The 25,117-nt window shown below is 42.9% G+C and overlaps 1 protein-coding gene across 3 annotated transcripts in view; it reads left to right on the top strand.

Moving 5' to 3' along the window:
* Positions 1–25,117, top strand: part of sptlc3 (serine palmitoyltransferase, long chain base subunit 3) — a 169,726-nt gene that overhangs the window by 33,327 nt on the left and 111,282 nt on the right. For all 3 annotated transcript variants that reach the window (XM_063056144.1, XM_063056145.1, XM_063056143.1), the window contains exon 2: positions 19,578–19,772. In XM_063056144.1, the coding sequence (XP_062912214.1) occupies positions 19,578–19,772 (195 nt within the window). The remainder of the gene's footprint in view (positions 1–19,577; positions 19,773–25,117) is intronic.

Raw genomic sequence — 25,117 nt, 5'->3', positions numbered from 1 at the left:
CCACAGTGCTGTCAGTTCAAAGTACGTTCATTAGCAAAGTACGTATGCAGTATACAACCCTGAATTTTGTCTTCCCCGTAGACAGCCACAAAACAAGGTAGAACCATGGAACCAACCTGCCCAAAGAAAATGTCAAACTTTAAACCCCCCCCGCCAAAAAAAACACACACATGGCAACCAAAAAAATGAGTAAAAACACAGAATATAAAACTCAAAATCAACAGGAATATTTCAGTGCAGTTCAGCGTAGTGTTTGTTATCTGCAGGCCACCCCAATTCAAATATCACCCGACAGTAATAACAAAACAAGAGCGGCCAGAACTAGAACACATCATAAACCCGAGTCCAGATCTACAATCTGTGTTAATTAAACCGTGCTATGGCACCATCTGCCAGCAGCATCAAGGGGGAGAGAGAGATCACTCAAATGCAAGGACCTTTCCTTGGGAGCAGCGAACAAGAGACCACCACACACACCTTCTCCGGCAGCAGCAAGCCAGTGGCTGGTAGATGGCGCTGAGCACTCAGTTGCCCTCAATGGTTTCATTCTACCTCGCCACTGAGATCAGCAAGTGATGGAGTCAGTCGTGGGCCCGTGCCCCGTCTCCTCGCCTCCTATTTTCCTGGCCTCTATGCTGCAGGCTTTGGTTACTGTCTCGTGGAACCCTCTTGGAGGCAGCAAAGCACCAGATTGCCCAATCGGCCTGAAATCATACCGCCAGAATGTAGATTCCTTCACCCAGATCACTGATGTGCAAAGTGAAAGCGTGCTTCTGACACTGGCCTCTGTGGAACTCCACTTGCCCCTGGCAGCCATCCTGAGTAGCTACCTTTTTATTCTCACTCTCTGCCTTCTGCCAGTCAGCCAATCTTCTATTCATGCTCGCATCTTGTCCCTACACTATGGGTTCTTATTTTATTTATCAGCCTTGTGTGGCATCTTTATCAGAGGCCTTCAGAAAATTCAAGTAAGTAACGAACGTTGTTTCCTTTGGAGGCGGCTTTTTACCTCCTCAATGAGTTTTAACAGATTTCTCAAGCAATATCTCCACTTAGCAAACCCATGCTGACTTCACCCTATTGCTGTCCCTATGGCTTCCTTCATCATTAGCACATCTTGGATTAAGATTTTGCTTGCCTCTCCTACTTGGTTCAGTGTGAGATTGTGAAGCAGCTTGGGATGTTTGACTGTGCAGCAGGTACTGTACAAGGCAAGATGTTGTTGATAAACCCAGTTCCATTTATCTGCATTGCAGAACTCCCAAAGGCACTATGCTCCCAACACTATTATAGTTTGATAGTTGCGCAGCTCTGACCAACCATAATATTTGTGTTTCCCTATTACAAAGTGCATGTGTTCTGCTTGTAAGATCTGTACAAACATTTTCTGGGATCTGAAGGTATACCTTATACTTTATTGTCGCCAAACAATTGATACTAGAGTGTACAATCATCACAGCGATATTTGATTCTGCGCTTCCCGCTCCCTGGAGTACAAATCGATAGTAAATATTAAAAAATTTAAATTATAAATCATAAATAGAAAAGGGAAAGTAAGGTAGTGCAAAAAAACCGAGGTATCCAGGCCATGCCATCTTTTTGCAGCTACCATCGGGAACAGAAACCAGACTTGTGTATATGACAATAAACTCAACTTCGACTTTCAAGGAAATTTGTGTAATTTAACGAGGCTTGCTCAGATCTGCAAACAAAAAGTTGGAAATTCATGTGTGCCTCCATGAACTTTCACACTTGCGTGTGTTAAGAAAATAATGAGCTGTGTGTGAGTCCCGAATTTTCATCCTGCTCTACCAAGAGCGAGGTTTCTCACAGTGTGTATTCAGTAATACTGTTTCACCACCTGGGTGGTGATGGAACTCCTCCTTGCTGTTCTTATAATCATACAGATTTTCAGCTCACTGACCATCAAGTACGTACTCATTACTGATCCCAGTCACCTGTACCTGCTCCGTATTCTACTGTGCCTTGGTGATTATAGAGTGATGATTATGCATCTTTCATTTCTTTCTTGGGGAGATCGCTCTGGATGGTGGGAGAGAGTCTGGAGAACTCAAATTAGCGACGCTGCATACTGTAACGTCAAAATAGCGAGCTGTTGGGCTCCCATCTCGCTGCAGCAGGAACGATGCCTCTCTCTCCCTCGATGGTGAGAGAGGGGGAGCCTGTGTGATGTTGGAACTGTTGGGAGAAGCAGTGTTTTTTGTTGGGCTCTAGATCATGCCTCTGGGGGCTTTGCTATTGTTTGCGTTGGTGGTGCAGGGAGCTGATGTTTTCTGCTGAAGCAAGTGGGTTGGTGGGGGGGTGATGTTTTGCTGCTGCTTGAGCAGGGGTAGGGGAATGGGGCCTTTGGAGTTCTAATGTTTTTCAGTCATTCTGTCTTTGGGTCTTTTTCTTCTGTTTTGTGGATTTCTGCAAAGAGCAGGTTGTGTACTGTATACATTCTCTGATATTAAATGGAATCATTGAACCATCCTAGTAACCCTTGAGAAAGGTGGTGATGAACGTCACCTGAACCGCTGTAGTGAAAGCACTTCCACGGTGTTAGACCATAAGACACGGAAGCAGAATTAGGCTATTCGACCGGTTGAGTCTGCCCCACCATTCCATCGTGGCTGATCCAGGATCCCGCTCAACCCCATACACCTGCCTTCTCAATATATCCATTGATGCCCTGACCAATCAGGAAAATGTCAACTCCCGCTTTAAATATACCCACAGGCTTGCCCTCCACCGCAGTCTGTGGTAGAGCATTCCACAGATTCACTACTCTCTGGCTAAAAAAAAAAGTCCTCCTTACCTCTGTTCTAAAAGATCGCGGCTGTATTTTGAGGCTGTACCCTCTGATTCTGGATACCCCCACCATAGGAAACATCCTCTCCATGTCCACCTTATCCAGTCCTTTCAACATTCAGTAGGTTTCAATGAAATCCACCCCACCCCCCGGCATTCTTCTAAATTCCAATGAATAGAATCCCAAAGCTGCCAAACGATCCTCATGTTAACCCCTTCATTCCAGGAATCATCCTCGTGAATCTCCTCTGGTCTCTCTCTCCAATGACAACGTATCCTTTCTGAGATATGGGGTCCAAATCTGTTGACAATACTCCAAGTGCAGCCTGACTAGTGTATTATAAAGCCTCAGCAATATCTCCTTGCTTTTATATTCTATTCCCCTTGAAATAAATGCCAATATAGCATTTGCCTTCTTTACCACGGAATCCACCTGTAAGTTGACCTTCAGGGAGTCTTACACGAGGACTCCTAAGTCCCTCTGCACCTTTGTTTAAATTTTCTCTCCATTTAGATAATAGTCTGCACTATTGGTTTTTTTTACCAAAATGAATTAATCAATCATTTCCCAACACTGTATTCCATCTGCCACTTTTTTGTCCGTTCTTCCAATTTGTCTAAGTCTTGCTGCAATCACATTGCTTCCTCAGCACTACTTACCCTTCCACCTATCTGCATGTCATCCGCAGACTTTGCCACAAAGCCATTAATTCCGTAATCTAAATCACAAACAATGTGAAAATTAGCAGTCCCCTGAGGAACACCACCAGTCAGTGGCAGCCAACCAGAAAAGGCCCCCTTTTTTCCCAGTCGCTGCCTCCGGCCTGTCAGCCACTCCTCTATCCATGCCTTTATCTTTCCTGTAACGCCATAGGATTTTATCTTGTTAAGCAGTCCCATGTGTGGCACCTTATCAAGTGCCTTCTGAAAATCCAAGTAAATGACATCCACTGCTCTCCTTTGTCCACCCTGCTTGTTACTGCCTCAAAGAGCTGTAACAGATTTGTCAAGCAAGATTTCCTTTCATAGAAGCCATGGTGACTTTGATTCATTTTCAACTTATTTCTGTAAGTCAATGCCATATGCTTTGATGGGAGGAGGAGACTCTTCATTGAGGGTCATGGTCTCAGTCTTTCTCTGGCTGACTTGGAGTGCAGCTTGTTCACCAAAGGTACTCAGGTGCTGAGTTTTCTCTTGCATGTGCTGGCATGTGAGGTCATCCACAAAGTCAGGGTCTTCTAAAGTAGAGAATAAAGTGTCCACCTAATGCTTCTGTGCTTATCTTTTGTTGTTTGCCTCATAACCCAGTCAGTCACCAGGGTAAATAATATCACTGACGTTACACACCCTTGCCTGGCTCCTGCCTTGACTTGACTCCTCAACTGTACAGGTGAAATTAGCATAAAAACTCTGGATAAGCTGGACAATTTTGGAAGAGGTCCTGTATGATCTGAGAATTCGTCAGAGGCTCTCCGTGAGTGCTATCTAAAGCCTTTTTGAAGTCCACGAAATTTACCTACTGTTGTCTTTCCCACTCTGTGACCTGCCCTATACCGTTCTGCAGCGTGAAGATCTGATTGACAGAGCCTCTTTCAGTCCTGAAGCCAGCTTGGTCCTTCCTCAAGCACATATCAAGAGCATCTTTAATCCATTGGACAATGACATTGGCGAGAATCTTGATGGATACTGACACAAAAGTGTGATGCCATACAAGTTGTTGCAATCACTTTTGGGGGGGAGATCCTAACAATAACTCCCTTTGTCCAGTCCTTGGGTACTTATTTCTGTAGAATGGCTGCTACAACTTTTGGTTCAGCTTTGCTGTCCTTTAATGATTTGATTGTAGCAACAAGCTCTTCTTTCTTGGGAGGAATCTGTGTTAATGTCAAGGTCCTCTGCTGTCTCTTGTATGTCAGATTCTTCCTTTAGTGGTAGTCTATCCAGTAATTCTCTGAAATGCTTTGTGGCTGTATATGTGGGGATCAACCAAGTACAACATCCACACCAAGTTGAAGCTGTACCAGAGCTGTATTCTGTCCACAATCTTGTATGGGTCAGAATGTTGGTGCATGACAGAGAGTGGCCTTGCCAAGCTGATATCATTCCACACCACGAACCTCTGGAAGATGCTCCGTATTTTCTGGCCAAGAAAGATCTCCAGCCATGCCGTACTCCTTCAGTGTCATCAAGAAGACGTGGCCACAATCATCATGAAGAAATGTTATAGATGGATTGAGCACATGATGAGAAGAGAGACCAACTCCATTATCAAGACAGCTCATCATTGGACCCCTGAAGGGCAGAGGAAACACGGGAGACCAAAGGCAAATTGGTGCCATGCCATAGAGACAGACATGAGAACCATGAACCACAGCTGGGGCACAATAGAGAAGATGACCAAGGACAGACAGAGATGGAGTACTTTTATTACAGTCCTAAACACCGGTAGCATAACGGGCAGTAAATAATAGTGCAACGGGACACAAGACTGAATAGTCTGATACATCTCAGACAGTATATGCTTGAAATACAGAATGAATTCAGTGATAATGATAAGAGTTTCAACAAGATTCAAAGGTGGTACTCACACTAATTTTTGTTACTTTGTCAACAATGGGACAGTTCTATAAAACTACCTTTTCAATATGTATTTCATAAAGGTTAGTAACAAATATTTCAGAATCAAGTATAGCATCACGGATATATGTCAAGAAATTTGTGGTTTTGCAACAGTAGTATATGGCAAAACGTAATAAAAAGCTATAATTTACAATAAGTACAGTACATATATAAAAATAAATCAGATAACTAGTGTAAAAAGAGAATTAAAAAACTGTGAAGTGGTGTGCATGAGTTCATTATCCATTCAGAAATCTGATGGTGGAGGGGAAGAAGCTGTTACTGAAACGTTGAGTGTGTGGGAAATATCTGGTTTGAAAAATCCCAGACCAGTAACTCTAATTCAGTGAAACATGGCTTCAAAGATCAATATTTCAGTATCTTCATTTCTATGATACACAAATATAAAAGCAAATCTTAGAATACTTGCATTTACACATATGTTAAGTTTCTGAGCAAGGCTGATTTCGTGATATTCATCTCTTGAAATGACACAGAACAGCTGATTCTATCCAAAATAATTGTTTTGCAAGGTTTTTAATTTTCGTTTGAAGTAAATTGCCACAAAATGCCAACAGCCCGGCTGCACTGGAAAAATACTGGTGAATTCATAGTGCATGCACAAACCAAACCATCAACTTGTAGTAAGGTGGATAAGCACTAAAAATTGCAAATCACTCAAACTGGTGGAAGATTTGTTCCACCCCAACCAACCACCTCAGAGCAATTACAGTGCCCTCTTTAGATGGCAGTGCAGCCACTCTGTGCTAGTGGTCAAGAGAATGGAATTTTTCTAGGAGTGGCTGTACCAATCAAGTGGGTTACGTTGTCCTGGAGGTTATCAAGCTTCAGAGTTGTCGGAGCTGTGCTCATCCAGCCAAGTGGAGAGTATCACAACCCGCTCTCGAATGGTGCCTTGTACAGTATATGACGGAATGGATTCTGGTTTTGTAAGGAAGTGAGATGTGCCATAGAATACCCAGCCACCGACATTAGCTTGTAGCTCCAGTAAAGAGCATGACCCATTCCTCGTTACCCCGACGACAGTAGAAGTTAAGTAGCTGTGCTGTAAATGGTGTCACATGCTGCGGATCATGGGAATGGAGGAAGTGGATGCTAGAAGTGGGACAAGGATGTAGATGGCTAACTGGGAGAAGAGGTTCATTCTCCAGAAAAAATCCAAGTAAATGGAAAGAGAAAGCAATTAGTTATTTGTGTATAATAATTACTGAAGTACAATTTTGTTAGTGATTTTTTAAAAGTATTTTTTCCCTCTTTTTAGAAGGCGGAACATTTGTGTTGTGAGAGTGATACTTCTTAAAAAAAAACTTAAGGAATGTGGAATTATCAGAAAAATGAAGGGGAATGCAGTCTGGTTGAGCTGCAGGGAAACTGATGAGATCATTTTTTTTATTCTGTTGACCTGGGTGGAGGCTAGTACTGGGCAGAATGTAAAACTTGTGATTCATAATCGTATAAGTTTCCTGCCAAGCAAGTTAAAATTTACTGCCATGAACTTTGTTGCTAAAATTCATAATATAATAACAAGCAATTGGCTAGCAAAACCAAGCAAATATGGTAGTGTAGCGGGCAGCACGGTAGTGTAGGGGGCAGCACGGTAGTGTAAAGGGTAGTGTAGAGGGCAGCACGGTAGTGTAAAGGGTAGTGTAGAGGGCAGCACGGTAGTGTAAAGGGTAGTGTAGAGGGCAGCACGGTAGTGTAAAGGGTAGTGTAGAGAGCAACACAGTAGTGTAAAGGGTAGTGTAGAGGGCAGCACGGTAGTGTAAAGGGTAGTGTAGGGGGCAGCACGGTAGTGTAAAGGGTAGTGTAGAGGGCAGCACGGTAGTGTAAAGGGTAGTGTAGGGGGCAGCACGGAAGTGTAAAGGGTAGTGTAGGGGGCAGCACGGTAGTGTAAAGGGTAGTGTAGAGAGCAACACAGTAGTGTAGTGGTTAATACAATTACATTACAGTGCCAGTGATCAACGATCGGGGTCTGATTTGCGCTGTCATCTGTAAGGAGCTTGTACGTTCTCCTTATGACCTCATAGGTTTCCTCCCATGTGGCAGAGGTGTATGGATAGGGATAATGTATTGCAGGCATGCTCTATTGGCACCAGAAGCATGGCAATACTTGCAGACTGACCCAGCACAATCCTCGGACTTTTGGTGTTGATACACTGTATGATTTGCTGTTTCGATGTACATGTGACAAATAAAGTTAATCTAATCACATTTATACTTTTCATTGACATCACCCTCAGTTTGACACCACTATCTTTGTCTGAGCTCCTCAGTTTAAGTAAAACCACTGCATTACCATCCTGATGTTGGAAATTTAAAAACAACATGGCTGATTGAAGGACATGGGAACAGGGGTAACTCTACTCTGAATGTCTAATGCTGGGCTTGCACCAATTTTGGCTACTCAAATCACTGGTTTAGATGAACCAAGCTGGCATTAGCAGAGCTCTATTTTGAGGAAGTCCTGAACCAATAGCTTGGAGCCAGCACAATTTGTCTCCAACAACCACCTACTTATGCACAAGATGCAAGACCTGCCTTGGTTCCCCATGATTTTTTAAAAAATTAATTTCCATGTCACAAAGGCTCCCAGGCACCATACTGGGTTAAATATTGCCTTAGCATCAACAGCAGTCATTATTGACTCTTGAAATTTATGCTTTTGGGGAAAGTCTGTGATCCATTGTCTTGGTGGAACCAAAAGTAATGATTGAAGATCATTAAGAAGAGGGATGATAAGTAGATGTGGACAATGATATTTTATCCAGAAGCACTTTCCTAGGAATCCACTTTTGCTCCATTTTAGGGTTTCAGAGAAAGAAAGACCTTATCAGATGGACCTTTCATGACCAAAGGTCATTGACCAGAAATGATATTTTCTCACTCTACCAGACACTGCCTGAACTGCTGAGTAACTCCAGCATTATCTGCTGGTATTTCTAGTCTGTTGTAGGAAACCAGGCACACACTAATTTCTCATGTGCATCAGTGAATACATGAAGCATTCTGAGATGAGGTTAATTATTAGTCAGAATATTGCAATATCCTTCTTAAAAACTATTTGCATCTATTGGTATATCAGGTCCTTTGGCATCTACTTGAGAGAGCAGTGAGTGAATTGTGGGTGTGGGGTGTAAACAGTTGGTTTAACATCTACAGTAATCTGAAAGATGTTTCTGCTAATATGGTGACTATAGTATTTTAGGATTGTGCTCAATTTTGTGCAGTGAACATAGCTTTGGATGAGTTCAATCATAAATTGTGGATGAGTTCAATCATCATGCACAATTTTGTCCCTTTTAAACTCCTTAAGATTTTTCAGTTTGTGTTTCCCTCAGGGACAATTTACTTGGAAAGCTTTAGTCAAAATTAAAGCCAGAGATTTTCAACAATTATGATCAGTTGTATGCAGACCCCCAAATAGTAGTAAGGATGTGGTCTACAAATTACAATGGGAGATGTAAAATGTATGCCAAAAGAGCAATGGTACAATAGTCATGGGGATTTTCAATATGCAGGTAAATTGGGAAAATCAGGTTGGTGCTGGATTCCAAGAGGAGGAATTTCTGGAATGTCTACAAGACGGCTTTTTAGAGCAGGGGTCCCCAACCTTTTTTGCAACGCGAACCAATTTATTATTGACAATATTCTTGCAGACCGGCCAAGAGTAGCAGTCAAATACGTTGTGTTTACCCTGAGAAAGAGTACAATGACCATGAAGCCTTGCGCGGGCACCAGTGCGCATGTGTGGCTTGCGCATGTGTGTACGTGCTGATTTTTTTTCTACAAATCGTTTTTAGCGATTCTGTACCGGGGGGGGGTGTTAATCACGACCGGAATGTAGGTGATAAGTGGCTAATACACTCAATTTTGTTTCTAAAAGGGTCTATCTAACGAATTTAATATTAAACACACAGCGCATATTTTCCTCGCATGAATATAGTGATAAGTCAATTATCGGGGAGGACAGGGGAGCTTGAAGTAAGTGTTGAACGAACTTCTAGTAGAAGTGGTAGAGGCAGGTTCGATATTATCATTTAAAGAAAAATTGGATAGGTATATGGACAGGAAAGGAATGGAGGGTTATGGGCTGAGTGCAGGTCGATGGGACTAGGTGAGAGTAGCGTTCAGCACTGACTAGAAGGGCAGAGATGGCCTGTTTCCGTGCTATAATTGTTATATGGTTATATAAGTCACTTATAAGTCAATAGCATCATAACATTTTAAGTAACATTTGGATATTAAACACACACCACATATTTTCCCCGTATGAACATATAAAATCATTGCAACACACCAATATTGCTGAATCAGTGGGAGCCCTGGGCTTGTTTCCCTGCTACAAGACGGTCCTATCGAAGGGTGATGGGAGATAGCGATACTCGAAGGGGGTTCCTTATGTCCAGTCTATTCTGCAATTTAGTTTTCGTTGCATTCATTGCAGAGAAATGTTGGAAATGGAAGCGATGTTTTCGGTGCTTTCATGGCTATCTCAGGATATTTAGTCTTGAATTTGATCCAGAATGCCAGCAGAGATGTTATGTCAAATATACTTTTCAGCCCGCCGTCATTTGCAAGCTCAAGGAGTTGATCTCCTTCCCGTGCTGACATGGATGACGCGCGGGTAATGACCTCGCGTGCGTTCAAGCTCAACAGTGGGCGTGACAGGGACTGAGGAACGGTGCAGCTGACTCATATCGCCAAATCATATCATTTCCTCGCGGCCTGGTAGCACATGCTTTGTGGCCCGGTACCGGTCCGCAGCCCGATGGTTGGGGACCGCTGTTTTAGAGTAGCTCGTGGTTGAGCCCCATAGGGGATCAGCTGTTCTGGATTGGGTGTTGTGCAATGAACCAGAATTGATTAGGGAGCTTAAGGTAAAAGAACCCTTAGGGGAAAGTGATCATAATATGATCAAATTCACCCTGAAATTTGAGAAGGTGAAGCTAAACTCAGATTATCAGTGTTACTGTAGAGTAAAGGGAATTACAGAGGCATGAAAGAGGAGTTGGTCAGAATTGATTGGGAAAAGAACACTGATTGGGATGACAGCTGAGCAGTAATGGCTGGATATATGTATATATATCCCAAAGAGGAAGAAGTATTCTAAAGAAAAGATGACACAACCATGCCAGCAAGAGAAATCAAAGCCAACATAAAAGCCAAAGAGAGGGCATATCATAGACCAGAAATTAATGGGAAGTTAGAGGATTGGGAAGCTTTTAAAAACCAACAAGGCAATTAACAAAGTCGTTAAGAAGATAAAGATAGAATATGAAAGTAAGCTGCCCGTTAATATTAAAGAGGATACCAAAAGTTTCTTCAGATACATAAAGTGTAAAAGAGGGGCAAGAGTGGATATCGGACCACTGGAAGGTGATGCTGAAGAGGTAGTAATGGGGGATAAGGAAACGGGGGAATGAACTGAGTAAGTATTTTGCATCAGTCTACACTGTGGAAGACACTAGAAGTATGGTGGAAGTTCCAGGTATCAGGGGGCATGAAATGTGTGAAGTTGCCATTACTAGGGAGGAGATTCTTGGGAAACTGAAAGGTCTGAAGGTAGATAAGTCACCTGGACCCAGTGGTATACATCCCAGGGTTCTGAAAGAGGTGGCTGAAGAGATTGTGGAGGCATTAGTATTAATCTTTCAAGAATCACTAGATTCTGGAATGGTTCCAGAATACTGGAAAATTGCAAATATCACTCCACTCTTCAAGAAGGGACAGAGGCAGGAGAAAGGAAACTATAGGCCAGTTAGTCTGACATCAGGGGTTTGGAAGATGTTGGAGTTGACTGTTAAGGGTGAGGTCGCAGGGTACTTGGATGCACATGATAAAATACGCTATGTTCAGCATGGTTTCCTCACGGGAAAACATATTGGAATTCTTTGAAGACATATCAAGCAGGATAGACAAAGGAAAACCTGTTGATGTTGTGTGCTTGGATTTTCAGAAGGTTTTTGACAAGATGCCACACATGAGGCTGTGTAACAAGCTATGAGCCCATGTCATTGCAGGAAGGATTCCAGCAATAAAGCATTGGCTGAATGGCAGGAGGCAAAGAGTGCAAATAAGGGAGGCTTTTCTGGTTTGCTACCGGTGGCTAGTGGTTTTTCACAGGGGCCTGTGTTGGGACCAATTCTTTTTATGTTATATGTCAATGATTTGAATGACGGAATTGATGGCTTTGTTGCTAAGTTTGCAACAAACGATATGAAGGTAGATGGAGGGGCAGGTAGTTTTGAGGAAGTAGAGAGGCTACAGAAGGACTTAGATGGGAGAATAGGCAAAGAAGTGGCAGATGGAATACAGTATCGGGAAGATTTAATGGTCATGCACTTTGATAGAAGAAACAAAAGGGTTGACTATTTTGTAAATGGAGAAAAAATACAAAAAACTAAGGCACAGAGGGACTTGGGAGTCCTTGTGCAGGATTCCCTAAAAGTTAATTTGCAGGTTGAGTCTTTGGTGAGGAAGGCGAATGTGATATTTGCGTTCATTTCAAGAGGACTAGAATATAAAATATTGAGACTTTATAAAGCACTGGTGAGGCCTCACTTGGAGTACTGTGAGCAGTTTTGGGCCCTTATCTTAGAAAAGACATTCTGAAACTTGAGAGGCTTCAAAGGAAGTTCACAAAAATGATTCCAAGATTGAATGGCTTGTCATATGAAGAGCGTTTGATGGCTCTGGCCTTGTACTGACTAGAATTCAGAAAAATGAGGGGTGACCTCATCAAAACCCATCAAATAGTGAAAGGTTTTGATTGAGTGGATGTGGAGAGAATGTTGGTAGTCTAAGATCAGAGGACTCTGCCTCAGAATAGAGGGGCATCCTTTTAGAATGGAGATGAGGAATTGCTTTCGCCACAGAGTGGTGTATCTGTGGAATCCTTTGCCAGATTCAGCTGCGGAGGCCAAGTCTTTATGTGTACTGGAGGCAGAGGTTGATAGATTCTTGATTGCTCAGAACACGAAGCAGTAGGGGTGAAGGCAGGAGACTGGGACTGAGAGGAAAATTAGATCAGTCATGATGAAATGATGGAGCAAACTCAATGGGCCAAATAGCCTAATCTTCTCCTATATCTATGGTCTTATGTCATGACCTTAGCCTGTACTTCATCTGTCTTTAATTTCTTGATACAAGTGTTCATAAGTTCCTCCAAACATAATTTAAAAGAAAATACAGTGGAGAAGTGGGCAATTTAATAGAAGTTTGTCTATATTTATGAGCATCCTCCCACCCATCTTTCTCGAACCATACCAACATATTCTATTCCTCTTTCCTTCAAAGGTTACTTATCTTTTCCTTTAGAGCATCTTTATTGCAGCTTGCTTCAACTGCAAGGCCTCTGAGTCAGATGGTGAACCACTGGGATTTCAAAACTATGGAATAGTGGATGATGGGCATTTTGCCATACTTAAACATGGAATTAAGTGGCTGTTAGTAACTGTGCCTTGAGCCTACTAGAACCCACTTGTGCACTGATGTCCTTTTGGAGAATCTGTCACCTGTGCTCTGTCTGTGTCACTCAAGGCTCAGCACAGGCACTATGGATGAGAAATAAATGTTGGCTTAGCCTGCAACATTCAGATCCCATGAATGAATATTATTCAAACTTGGTCATCAATAATTCTACTACCAGGATCCTAACTTGTACCAAGCCACATTTGCCCTTTACAACTGCACTTACTGATCTACACCAATTCATGATTAAGCGGCACTGTGATTTTACATTTGTCATCCTTGTTTTCATGTTCCTGCACCACCTTGTTCCTCTGTGTAATCTTCAGCTCCAAAATCCTCCAGGATCTCCTCCAATTCTGGACACCACCTTATCCTGAAACTTAATATTCCAACATTGATAACTGTGTTTTTAAATTGCCACCCCACCCCAGCTCCAGTATTCCCTACCTAAACCCTTCTGCATCACTATCTCTTTAATCTCTTAAACTACACTTTCAAACAAGTTATTGATAATCAGCCCCAATATCTCCAAATAGTTCAGGACCAATTTTTGTTTGATAATCCTGCAGCAAAGCAGTTAGGGACAATTTGCTCAGTGTATGAAGTTCAAAGGACATTTATCAACAAAGTATGTATACTATATACAACCTTGAGATCTGTCTCCTTATAGGCAGGTACAAATCAAGGAAACCCAATAGAAAGCATTTTAAAAAAAGACCAACACACACCCAACATGCAGGAAAAAGAAACAAATCGTGCAAACAGCAAAAGTAAGTAAATAACATTCAGAGCTGAAGTTCACAAAAGTGAGTTTGCGGCCATGAAGCCAGTTCAGAAGCCTGTTAGTTGCAGGCCACAGCCTCAGTTCAGCACAGAGATAAGAAAATCCTGTGAGCATCAAGCTAAACACAGTCCTGGCCCTCTCCTCCAGACATGTTGCCAGTACTTTATATGTCATTGTAAGGAAATCAGAGAGGTGGAAATGTGCAGCCCAGAATTAGACCACTTGACCAGTTTGAATCCTGCTAGCTCTCTTGGAGGACTGTCCAGTTAACCTTAGTCACCAGATCTTTGCCTATTTCTCCTGCAGTTTATTTTTCTCCTATTTAGCAAAATCTCTTTTGAAAGTATTGATTCAGTTTCCACTATTTCCTGTGTCCTCAGCCTCTTAATGAACTTTCTCTCATTTTACCCCTTCTAAAGTCTTCATGATTTAAATAACCTATCAAATTTCTTCTTTCTTAATAAGTCTCTTAAGTGAGGCCTTTGTCATTCAGGGTCGACCGTGGATGTTGTGCCCTAGCTGTCTAACTACAGAGGCCTGGCCAGTACGATATGGAGAGCAAACTCGAGCAAACATGTAGCAAGCTCCCCCTCTCCACATATCCGATGAACCCAAAAGACCGGCAGAGACCAATACAGTTTGGTACCAGCAGCGTCGCAGGAGTTGTCAGTCAGCATTAAATTCAACATAGGACTGCCTTAGGGACTCCAGCTCCGGATTTTCCCCTTGGGGCTTACTCCTGAAGCCTTCTCCATGTGTGGGTATAGCCGCAAGGCAGCGGAGGTTCGAGATCAGACTTTTCCTTCTCCAAGATGAGCTGCCAACCACGGCTGGCGAGCCTTATCTGTCCGAAGCCCCTTAACACATAACAAGGGATTTTTTTTTTTTTAGCGTGTCACACCAGACAATCAGCCATCTTTGTCTGGTGCATGGTGTCAGGATTGGTCTCCTTTCGGATTAGTCGGGTCACAATATGAACATTCCTGACTCGAACCTTTTTCTTTTACGAGGCCGAGTGGCTAGCTCAACACTCAACCCGGCACAGATGGAAAGTGTGCTCGGGCAGTGGCCCGACTTGGATTCGAACTCGGGAGCCTTCGCTCCGAAGTCCGGTGCTGATGCCATTGCGCCACCAGCCGGCCATAATAAGGGATAAGTCCCTAACACATAAATTTGTTAATGTCAATGAGATCTAAAAGGGCTTCATCTTTGCCTTTAGTCTCCTCCTTCTCCAAGATGGCGTGCCTTTCTCATATTGCTGCCACTTTTGGATGGGCACAGAATTTAAATTTGTGCTGGTGCATGCAATCTGCTGAGTGTCTGAAAATCAGCTTAAAACATTGAGCATTATATTGTCCAATTACAATATTCACCGTAAAGAAAGAAATTTATGTTGTCAAGAAAGAAAGCTGCAGCACAGCCAAGCCTGGAGAGTAAGTTATGATAAAGCAGGTACAAGCGTTAATAAATATTAGTCTCTGGCTATCCATCCCCTAGGATGATGATGGTTCCTTTCAGTCAGTTCGTGGGGTTGACCCCACTCCTCAGAAAGGAACAGTGTGTGTGTGAATAGATTTTAGGTGAGTAGGGGGTTGCACAGGTCCAGACCCACCTTCTCAACATCCCCTCCCGGATCCAGCGGTGTGGTGGGGTCCAAGACAGCTGGAGGAAGTTCTGTTGCAGTGAATGGCCGGACTAAGCTTCGATGCAAGAGATGCCCTTTCCACGCTTCACAGCACGTGTTTGCTAGATGGCCATTGACCCTACGAGAGGGTTCATCCGCTCTTTGACAGGTCTTGTTTTTCGTCCTGCAGGGTGTCTAGCCGCCCTCCTCACCAGGCAAGCCTGGTGGGGGAGCCAGTTTAGTCGCTGACCATGTGACAGGTAGCACTGGGTTACATAGTACCAGTAGCATTCAGATGAGTGACCTGACAACGGTAAATATTAGTAATGGCACAGTGGATGCGTTGGCTGTGCCTTCTGTGCAGTATTCTATGATCTGACAAGGAGCATGGAAAGCAGGTGAAAGATGATTGAGAAATTTAAAGTGTAGTTGTAGGCAGCAATGGCTGTATTGAGAATACCAATTCCTAGGGCAAGACTGACTCATGTAGATTGCCATGATCTATCTAAGTATGGAGTATCTCACTCGGCGGTTGCCCAGCCCACAGAAAGGAAACCCACGAAGTAAGTTGCTTCTGATGTTGTTGCAGCATCCTAGCAACTTGGCTGAGTGCAATATAGAGGACTCAAGTGACTTAATTATATTGGAAAAGAGCAAAAAACTAATGGGCAGGTTACTGAATCCCACCCTCTTTCCTGTTGAATCCACAGTGAACTTGAGCCACTGGTGTTTGTAGATGATTTAGGAGTCACCTTGAACTGCTACAGTTCTTCTGGTGAAGGTACCCTTAAAGTGACGGAGTGCTCACCACGTGACAGCCATTTTCTTCATTATTACTGGGCTCAATGTACTGTCTTAATGTTGGGGGCAGCCCACCTCTGGGCCCTTTGTCCATGTTTGAACAAAGTGCGGACATTGATCTGGCAAAGCCTAACTTCATTAAGATGGAGTGTGACATAGTTAATTCAGAAACGAAGGTTCTGAACTTAAAGAGGGGTAACTTTGAAGGTATGAGACGTGAATTAGCTAAGATAGACTGGCAAATGACACTTAAAGGATTGACGGTGGATATGCAATGGCAAGCATTTAAAGATTGCATGGATGAACTACAACAGTTGTTCATCCCAGTTTGGCAAAAGAATAAATCAAGGAAGGTAGTGCACCCGTGGCTGACAAGAGAAATTAGGGATAGTATCAATTCCAAAGAAGAAGCATACAAATTAGCCAGAAAAAGTGGCTCATCTGAGGACTGGGAGAAATTCAGAGTTCAGCAGAGGAGGACAAGGGGCTTAATTAGGAAAGGGGAAAAAAGATTATGAGAGGAACATAAAAACTGACTGTAAAAGCTTTTATAGATATGTAAAAAGAAAAGACTGGTAAAGACAAATGTAGGTCCCCTACAGACAGAAACAGGTGAATTGATTATGGGGAGCAAGGACATGGCAAACCAATTGAATAATTACTTTGGTTCTGTCTTCACTAAGGAGGACATAAATAATCTTCCAGAAATAGTAGAGGACAGAGGGTCCAGTGAGATGGAGGAACTGAGCGAAATACATGTTAGTAGGGAAGTGGTGTTAGGTAAATTGAAGGGATTAAAGGCAGATAAATCCCCAGGGCCAGATGGTCTGCATCCCAGAGTGCTTAAGGAAGTAGCCCAAGAAATAGTGGATGCATTAGTGATAATTTTTCAAAACTCGTTAGATTCTGGACTAGTTCCTGAGGATTGGAGGGTGGCTAATGTAATCCCACTTTTTAAAAAAGGAGAGAGAGAGAAACCGGGGAATTATAGACCGGTTAGCCTAACGTCGGTGGTGGGGAAACTGCTGGAGTCAGTTATCAAAGATGTGATAACAGCACATTTGGAAAGCGGTGAAATCATCGGACAAAGTCAGCATGGATTTGTGAAAGGAAAATCATGTCTGACGAATCTCATAGAATTTTTTGAGGATGTAACTAGTAGAGTGGATAGTGGAGAACCAGCGGATGTGGTATATTTGTATTTTCAGAAGGCTTTTGACAAGGTCCCACACAGGAGGTTAGTGTGCAAACTTAAAGCATACGGTATTGGGGGTAAGGTATTGATGTGGATAGAGAATTGGTTAGCAGACAGGAAGCAAAGAGTGGGAATAAACAGGACCTTTTCAGAATGGCAGGCAGTGACTAGTGGGGTACCGCAAGGCTCAGTGCTGGGACCCCAGTTGTTTACAATATATATTAATGACTTGGATGAGGGAATTAAATGCAGCATCTCCAAGTTTGCGGATGACACGAAGCTGGGTGGCAGTGTTAGCTGTGAGGAGGATGCTAAGAGGATGCAGAGTGACTTGGATAGGTTGGGTGAGTGGGCAAATTCATGGCAGATGCAGTTTAATGTGGATAAATGTGAAGTTATCCACTTTGGTGGCAAAAATAGGAAAACAGATTATTATCTGAATGGTGGCTGATTAGGAAAAGGGGAGGTGCAACGAGACCTGGGTGTCATTATACACCAGTCATTGAAAGTGGGCATGCAGGTACAGCAGGCGGTGAAAAAGGCGAATGGTATGCTGGCATTTATAGCGAGAGGATTCGAGTACAGGAGCAGGGAGGTACTACTGCAGTTGTATAAAGCCTTGGTGAGACCACACCTGGAGTATTGTGTGCAGTTTTGGTCCCCTAATCTGAGGAAAGACATCCTTCCCATAGAGGGAGTACAAAGAAGGTTCACCAGATTGATTCCTGGGATGGCAGGACTTTCATATGAAGAAAGACTGGATGAACTGGGCTTGTACTCGTTGGAATTTAGAAGATTGAGGGGGGATCTGATTGAAACGTATAAAATCCTAAAGGGATTGGACAAGCTAGATGCAGGAAGATTGTTCCCGATGTTGGGGAAGTCCAGAACGAGGGGTCACAGTTTGAGGATAAAGGGGAAGCCTTTTAGGACCGAGATTAGGAAAAACTTCTTCACACAGAGAGTGGTGAATCTGTGGAATTCTCTGCCACAGGAAACAGTTGAGGCCAGTTCATTGGCTATATTTAAGAGGGAGTTAGATATGGCCCTTGTGGCTACGGGGATCAGCGGGTATGGAGGGAAGGCTGGGGCGGGGTTCTGAGTTGGATGATCAGCCATGATCATAATAAATGGCAGTGCAGGCTCGAAGGGCTGAATGGCCTACTCCTGTACCTATTTTCTATGTTTCTATGTTTCTACTGGTTATTAATTATTAACTGTTGCTGGATTGAGTACCTGGGAAACTTAAATTCAATTAATAATCTGACATAGGATCTCTGGAGGGGTATAAAATGTCAATGTTTGATCTGATCAAGGGTCCCAGTCCTAAACATCAACTATTTAAGACCATAGGAGCAGAATTAGACCATTCAGAATTTGAATGGTCCTGTGGTCCATTTGATTATGCTGATATTCTTTCCTTCTGAACCCCATTCTCTTGCCTTCTCCCCATAACCTTTGACGCCCTTACTAATCAGGAACCTAACAACCTCAACTTTAAATATACCCAATGACTGAGTCTCCACAACCACCGGTAGCAATGTACTCCACAGATTGCCACCCTCTAGCTAATGAAGTTCCTCCTCATCGCTGTTCTAAAGGGATGTCCTATTGTGAGTCATGCCCCTCTTCCCAGACTCTCACATTACTGAAAACATCTTCTCCTTGTCCTCTCTGTCTCGGACTTTAAATATTCGATAGGTTTCAATGAGATTTTCACCCCTCCTCCATTCTTCTAAACTCCAGCAAGTACAGACCCAGAGCCATGTTAACCCTTTCATTCTTGGAATCGTTCTTGTAAACCTCCTTTGGATTCCAGCTCATCCTTTCTGAGGTATGGGGCCTATAACTGCACTTAATTTGTAAATGTGGTCTGAACAATGTATTGTAAAGCATCAGTTTTGCATCCTTGCTTTTATATTCTGTAAAAGGTTTATTCCCCTCCCTAGATACTTCTTGACTTTGCTGAGTTCCTCCAGCATTTTGTGTATGTCACTCGAGATCTACAGACTATTTTGTGCCAGTAATGAGAGGGACTGTTATTTAGTGAGACATCACTTTCTGTAGCTGTGTTGAAGAGGTTAATGAAGCTTGTGCCAGATTCTACAAATGAGAGTGCAACGCAACATTAAAGTCAATAGGACAGGTACAGTATATGAATAGGAAAAGTTTAGAGGGATAAGGGCCAAACACAGGCAAATGGGACTAGCTTAGATGAATATCTTCGTAACATTTAACTTCTTGTTTTATAGCAACACAATGGCAAGTCCACGATGGATCACCGCAAGAAAGCCTTCACTGAATCCTTTGAGCAGCCTCCAATATATGTTCCTGTCCTCACCTACATGGGCTATGGAATTGTGACCTTGTTTGGATATTTGAGGGACTTCCTGCGTTCCTGGGGCCTTGAAAAATGTTACGCAGCGCAGGAGAGAAAAGAGCAAAAGGTAGGGTAGTCCTGTTCTCGGGCAGAGCATTGTGCTGAATTTAACTATTTATTGCTATGGTTCAACATGCAGCAGTCAGTAGCATGTGATTTGAGTTGCTTTACTGATGCTGTAGTTTTATTCCTTGCCCAACTGCTCTTTCCTCATTCAAATGCGTAATTGTTTTGTAATAAGGTGGGTGGAGATTATTGCAGGGCTATTAGTGTAACAGTGGGATCAAAGTACCTCTGGTGTTGTCCATTTGGAGTTTGTACTTCCTCCCGGGGACCATGTGGATTTCCCCGGATACCTTGCATATTCAAATGACGTGCAGGTTATTTGGCCACTGTAAATTGCTCTTTATGTGTAGGTGAATGGTGGAGTCTAGGGAGAGTTGATAGGAATGTGAGGAGAATAAAAGTAAGTATTAATGTAGGATTAATTTAAATAGATGGATGATGGCTGACATGGATTCAGTGGGCTGGACGACCTGTTTGCCTGCTGTATTTCTCTCTGTCTGTTACAGGAATAAGACCATTCAAACCGACTAGTCTGTGCTACAGTTTATGCTTCTTATCCACCACCTTCCATCCCTCAATAGATTTCTCCTCCTTATGTATACTTGGCTTATATTTTAGAAGTATTTGCTTCTTGGCTCAATCACATTGTGAGGTAATGAGCTCTTCTTTCTAAACACTTGATGCAATTCTTGCTAAATTGAAAATACACTGAGCTAATATGTCAAATCCAAGGAGGTGGAGTAAGATTACTAATTTAATATTCCTTTGGTTTTCATAGCTTGGATTGAGAAGTTTTCCCAGAAGCTAAATCCTTTGGATTAGCAAATCTTGCTTCAGAAAAAGGCTTCTTGAGTGATTTAAAGTTGTACCATTTGCCAAATTGGTAGCAGTTAGAAGTTACCAAAGTAGCTCCTAACTCTTGACTGGTGTTCCCTGTGGGCAGTGTAATGAATTCCTTTTTCTCTTTAATACATTTGATGACTGATGCTTTCACAAAAGATCCTGATACATGGAACAAAGATGCTTTGGGGAATAATAACAAAGCAAAGGTTTCTTTTTAGAGCAACACTGCTAACATTTCTTGGAATTGGTTTATTATTGTCACTTTTGCTGAGATACGGTGAAAAACTTGTCTTGCATACAGTTCATACAGATCAGATTCCTGCCACCATCTGTATGGAGTTTGTACGCTCTCCCCATGACCGCATGGGTTTCCTCTGGGTGCTCCTGTTTCGTCCAACATCCCAAAGACGTACTGGTTGGGCATTGTAAATTGTCCTGTGATTAGGTTAGGATTAAAAATTGGGGGATTGCTGGGTGGCGTGGCTCAAAAGGTGGAAGGGCCTACTCTGTGCTGTATCTCAATAAATAAATCATTACATGGTGCATTCAAGAGGAACATGGTCAAATAGTAACAGTGAAGAATAAAGTGTAACAACTACAGAGAAGGTGCAGTGCAGGTGTGTAATAAGGTGCAAAATCATGATGAGGTAGATTGTGAGGTCAAGAGTCCATCTTGTTCCCAATAGCTCATTTCTCAGTGTTTGTGAGTACTCACACTACTTTGTTGAAGCCTTAGATCTGGCCCTGTTGGTAGCACCCTTGCCTCCAAGCCAGAAGGTTAAGGGTTTAGTTCCTGCTCCAGGTAACTTGAGCAGAAAAAGTGAGATTGAACTGGGAGAGTTTTGCCTAGTTGGAGCTACCACCTGTCAGATGAGATACGAGGCCCACACTCTGCATGTCCTTTCAGTGTTCTTTGTGCTTTTTTATTTAAAGGTAAAGCATAAGTAGCTATCTCTGATGTGCTGGGTAATGTTCATTCCTGCCCTAATGACACAAATACAAATTAACTAATTAATAGTATATTGCATCACAGGCAAAGCCCTCTCCACCATTGAGCACATTTACATGGAGTGCTGCCACAAGAAAGCAGCATCCTTCATCGATGACCCCCACCTTTCAGGCCATGCTCTCTTCTCGCTACTGCCACAGGGCAGGAGATACAGAAGGCTTGAATCTTACAGGTTCAGGAACAGTCGCTGAGGAACATACTGATGCGGTACTCAGCAGGTCAGGCAACATCTATGGAGATGAATAAACAGTCGATATTTCAGTCCAAGACCCTTCAACAGGACTGGAGAGGAAGGAAGAAGAAGCGAGAATAAGAAGGTGAGGGAAGGGGAAGGAGTACAAGCTGGCAGGTGATAGGTGAAGGGAAAGGTAGAGGAGAGGGATGAAATAAGAAGCAGGGAGCTGATAGGTGGAAGAGGTAAGGGGCTGAAGAAGAAGGAATCTGACAGGACAGGAGGATGGAACATGGGAGAAAGGGAAGGAAGAGGGGCACCAAGGAGAGGTGATGGGCAGATGAAGAGAAGGGATAAAAGGGATGCCAAAATGGGGAGTGGAATAAGGGAGAAGGGAGAGAAATTACCAGAAGTTAGATAAATCAATGTTCATGCCATCAGGTTTGAGGCTATCCAAACAGAATATGAGTTGTTGCTCCTCCAACCTGTGTTTGGCCTCATCATGGCAATAGAGGAGGCCATTAACCAATATATCAGAAAGGGAATGGGAAGTTGGATTGAAATGGGTAGCCACCAGAAAATCCCGCCTTTTGTGGCAGCACATGCTCGACTAAGTGGTCACCAATCTATGTCAGGCCTCACTGATGTGGAGGAGGCTGCACCACGTGTACCAGACACAGTAAATGACAGTGAGGGTAGAAACAGGATGATTTGGCGGATAAATGCGTGGCTGAGAAGCTGGTGCAGGGGGCAGGGCTTCAAGCTCTTGGATCATTGAGATCTCTTCTGGGGGAAGTATGACCTGTTCAAAACTGACGGGTTGCACCTGAATCCAAGGGGACCAATATTCTCGCGGGCAGGTTTGTTAGAGCTGTTGGGGAGGGTTTAAACCAATTTGGCTGGGGGGGTTGGGAACCAGAGTGAAGGGACTCGGGATAGGATGGATGGTAAAAAAAGTAAAGATAGCGTGCAGTCAGACTGTCAGGAAGGGCAGGCAGGTGATGGGACTTAGTTGCAGTCAGCAGCTTGAGTATCAGAACATTAGGGATGCAGAATCAGAAAGGATAGCAAATACAGTACTCCAGGTGTTGTATCTAAATGCGCCGAGTATAAGAAATATGGTGGTTGATCTTGTTGCACTATTACAGATTGCCAGGTAAGATGTTGTGACCATCACTGAATCGTAGCTGAAGGATAGTTGTAGTTGGCTGAAAATCCAAGGTTACACATTATATCAGAGGGATAGGAAGGTAGGCAGAGGGGGTGGTGTGGCTCTACTGGTAAAGAATGGCACCAAGTCAGTAGAAAGATGTGACATAGGATCGGAAGATGTTGAATCCTTGTGGGTTGAGTTAAGAAACTGCAAGGATAAAAGGATGTTGATGGCAGTTATGTACAGGCCTCCCAACAGTGACTGGGAGGTGGACCACACATTACAACAAGAAATAGAAAAGGCGAGTCAAAAGGACAATGTTATGGTAGTCATGGGAGATTTTAACATGCAGGTCGATTGGGAAAATCAGGTTGGTAATGGACCTCAAGAGAGTGAGTTTGTTGAATGCCTAAGAGATAGCTTTTTAGAGCAGTTTGTCATTGAGCCTACTAGGGGATCAGTTATACTGGATTGGGTGTTATGTGATGAATCAGAGGTGATTAGAGAGATTAAGGTAAAAGAACCCTTAGGAACCAATGATCACAATATGATTGAGTTCAACTTGAAATTTAATAGGGAGAAAGTAAAGTCTGATGTAGCAATATTTCAGTGGAGTAAGGGAAATTACAGTGGTATGAGAGAGGAGTTGGCCAAAGTAAATTGGAAGGAGCTGCTGGCAAGGATGTCAGCAGAGCAGCAATGGCGTTTGTTTCTGGGAAAAATGAGGAAGGTGCAGAACATATGTATTCCAAAAATGAACAATACTCAAATGGTAAAAGAGTACAACCATGGCTGACAAAGGAAGTCAAAGCGATTGTAAAAACAAAAGAAAGGGCATATAACAAAGCAAAATTGAGTGGGAAGATAGGGGATTGGGAAGTTTTTAAAAACCTACCGAGAGCAACTAAAAAAATCTTTAGAATGGAAAAGATGAAATATGAAAGCAAGCTAGCAAATAATATCAAAGTGAATAGTAAAGTTTTTTTCAAGTATGTTAAAAATAAAAGAGAAATGAGAGTTGATATAGGACTGCTAGAAATTGAGGCAGGAGAAATAATAACGGGGGACAAGGAAATGGCTGATGAACTAAGTGAATATTTTGCATCAGTCTTCACTGTGGAAGATGCTAGTGGTATGCCTGATTGTTGTAGTGTGTGAAGTAAGACAAGTGGGTGCCATTACTATTACAAGAGAGAAGGTGCTCAAAAAGCTGAAAGACCTAAAGTTACATAAGTCACCCGGACCAGACAAACTGCACCCTAGGGTTTTGAAAGAGGTAGCGTTACAGATTGTGGAGGCATTAGAAATGATCTTTCAAGAATTATTGGACTCTAGCATGGTGCCAGAAGACTGGAGAATTGCAAATGTCTCTGCACTCTTTCAGAAAGGAGGAAGGCAGCAGAAAGGAAGTTATAGACCATTAGCCTGACCTCAGTGGTTGGGAAAAGGTTACAGTCAATTGTGAAGGATGAGGTGATGGAGTACTTGGTGACACAGGACAAGATAGTACAAAGTCAGCATGGTTTCCTTCAGGGAAAGTACTGCCTGACAAACCTGTTGGAATTCTTTGAGGAGATTACAAGTTAGGATAAATAAAGGAGATGTAGTGGATGTTGTATATTTGGACTTTCAGAAGGCCTTTGACAAGGTGCCACACATGAGGCTGCTTACCAAGCTTACCATGGTAGTACAGGAAAGTTACTAACATGGTTAGAACATTGGCCGATTGGTAGCAGGCAGCTAGTGGGAATAAAAAGATACTTTTCTGGTTGGCTGCCAGTGACTAGTGGTGTTCCTCAGGGGTCGGTGTTGGGACCCCTTCTTTTAATGCTGTATATAAATAATTTAGATGATGGAATAGATGGCTTTGTCGCCAAGTTTGCAGATGACACAAAGATTGATGGAGGGGCAGGTAGTGTTGAGGAAACAGGTAGGATGCAGAAGGGCTTAGACAGATTAGGAGAATGGGCGAGAAAGTGGCAAATGAAATACAATGTTGGAAAATGCATGGTCATGCACTTTGGTAGTAGAAATAAATGTGTGGACTATTTTTTAAATGGGGAGAAAATCCAAAAATCTGAGATGCAAAGAGACTGGGGAGTCCTTGTGCAGAACACCCTGGAGGTTAACTTGCAGGTTGAGTTGGTGGTGAGGAAGACAAATGCATGT

This window comes from Mobula hypostoma, chromosome 8 (genome assembly GCF_963921235.1).
Source record: "Mobula hypostoma chromosome 8, sMobHyp1.1, whole genome shotgun sequence".
In the NCBI taxonomy this organism is placed as follows: Eukaryota; Metazoa; Chordata; class Chondrichthyes; order Myliobatiformes; family Myliobatidae; genus Mobula; species Mobula hypostoma.
Note: the sequence above shows the minus strand (reverse complement) of the source record. Positions and strands in the feature narration are given on the sequence as shown.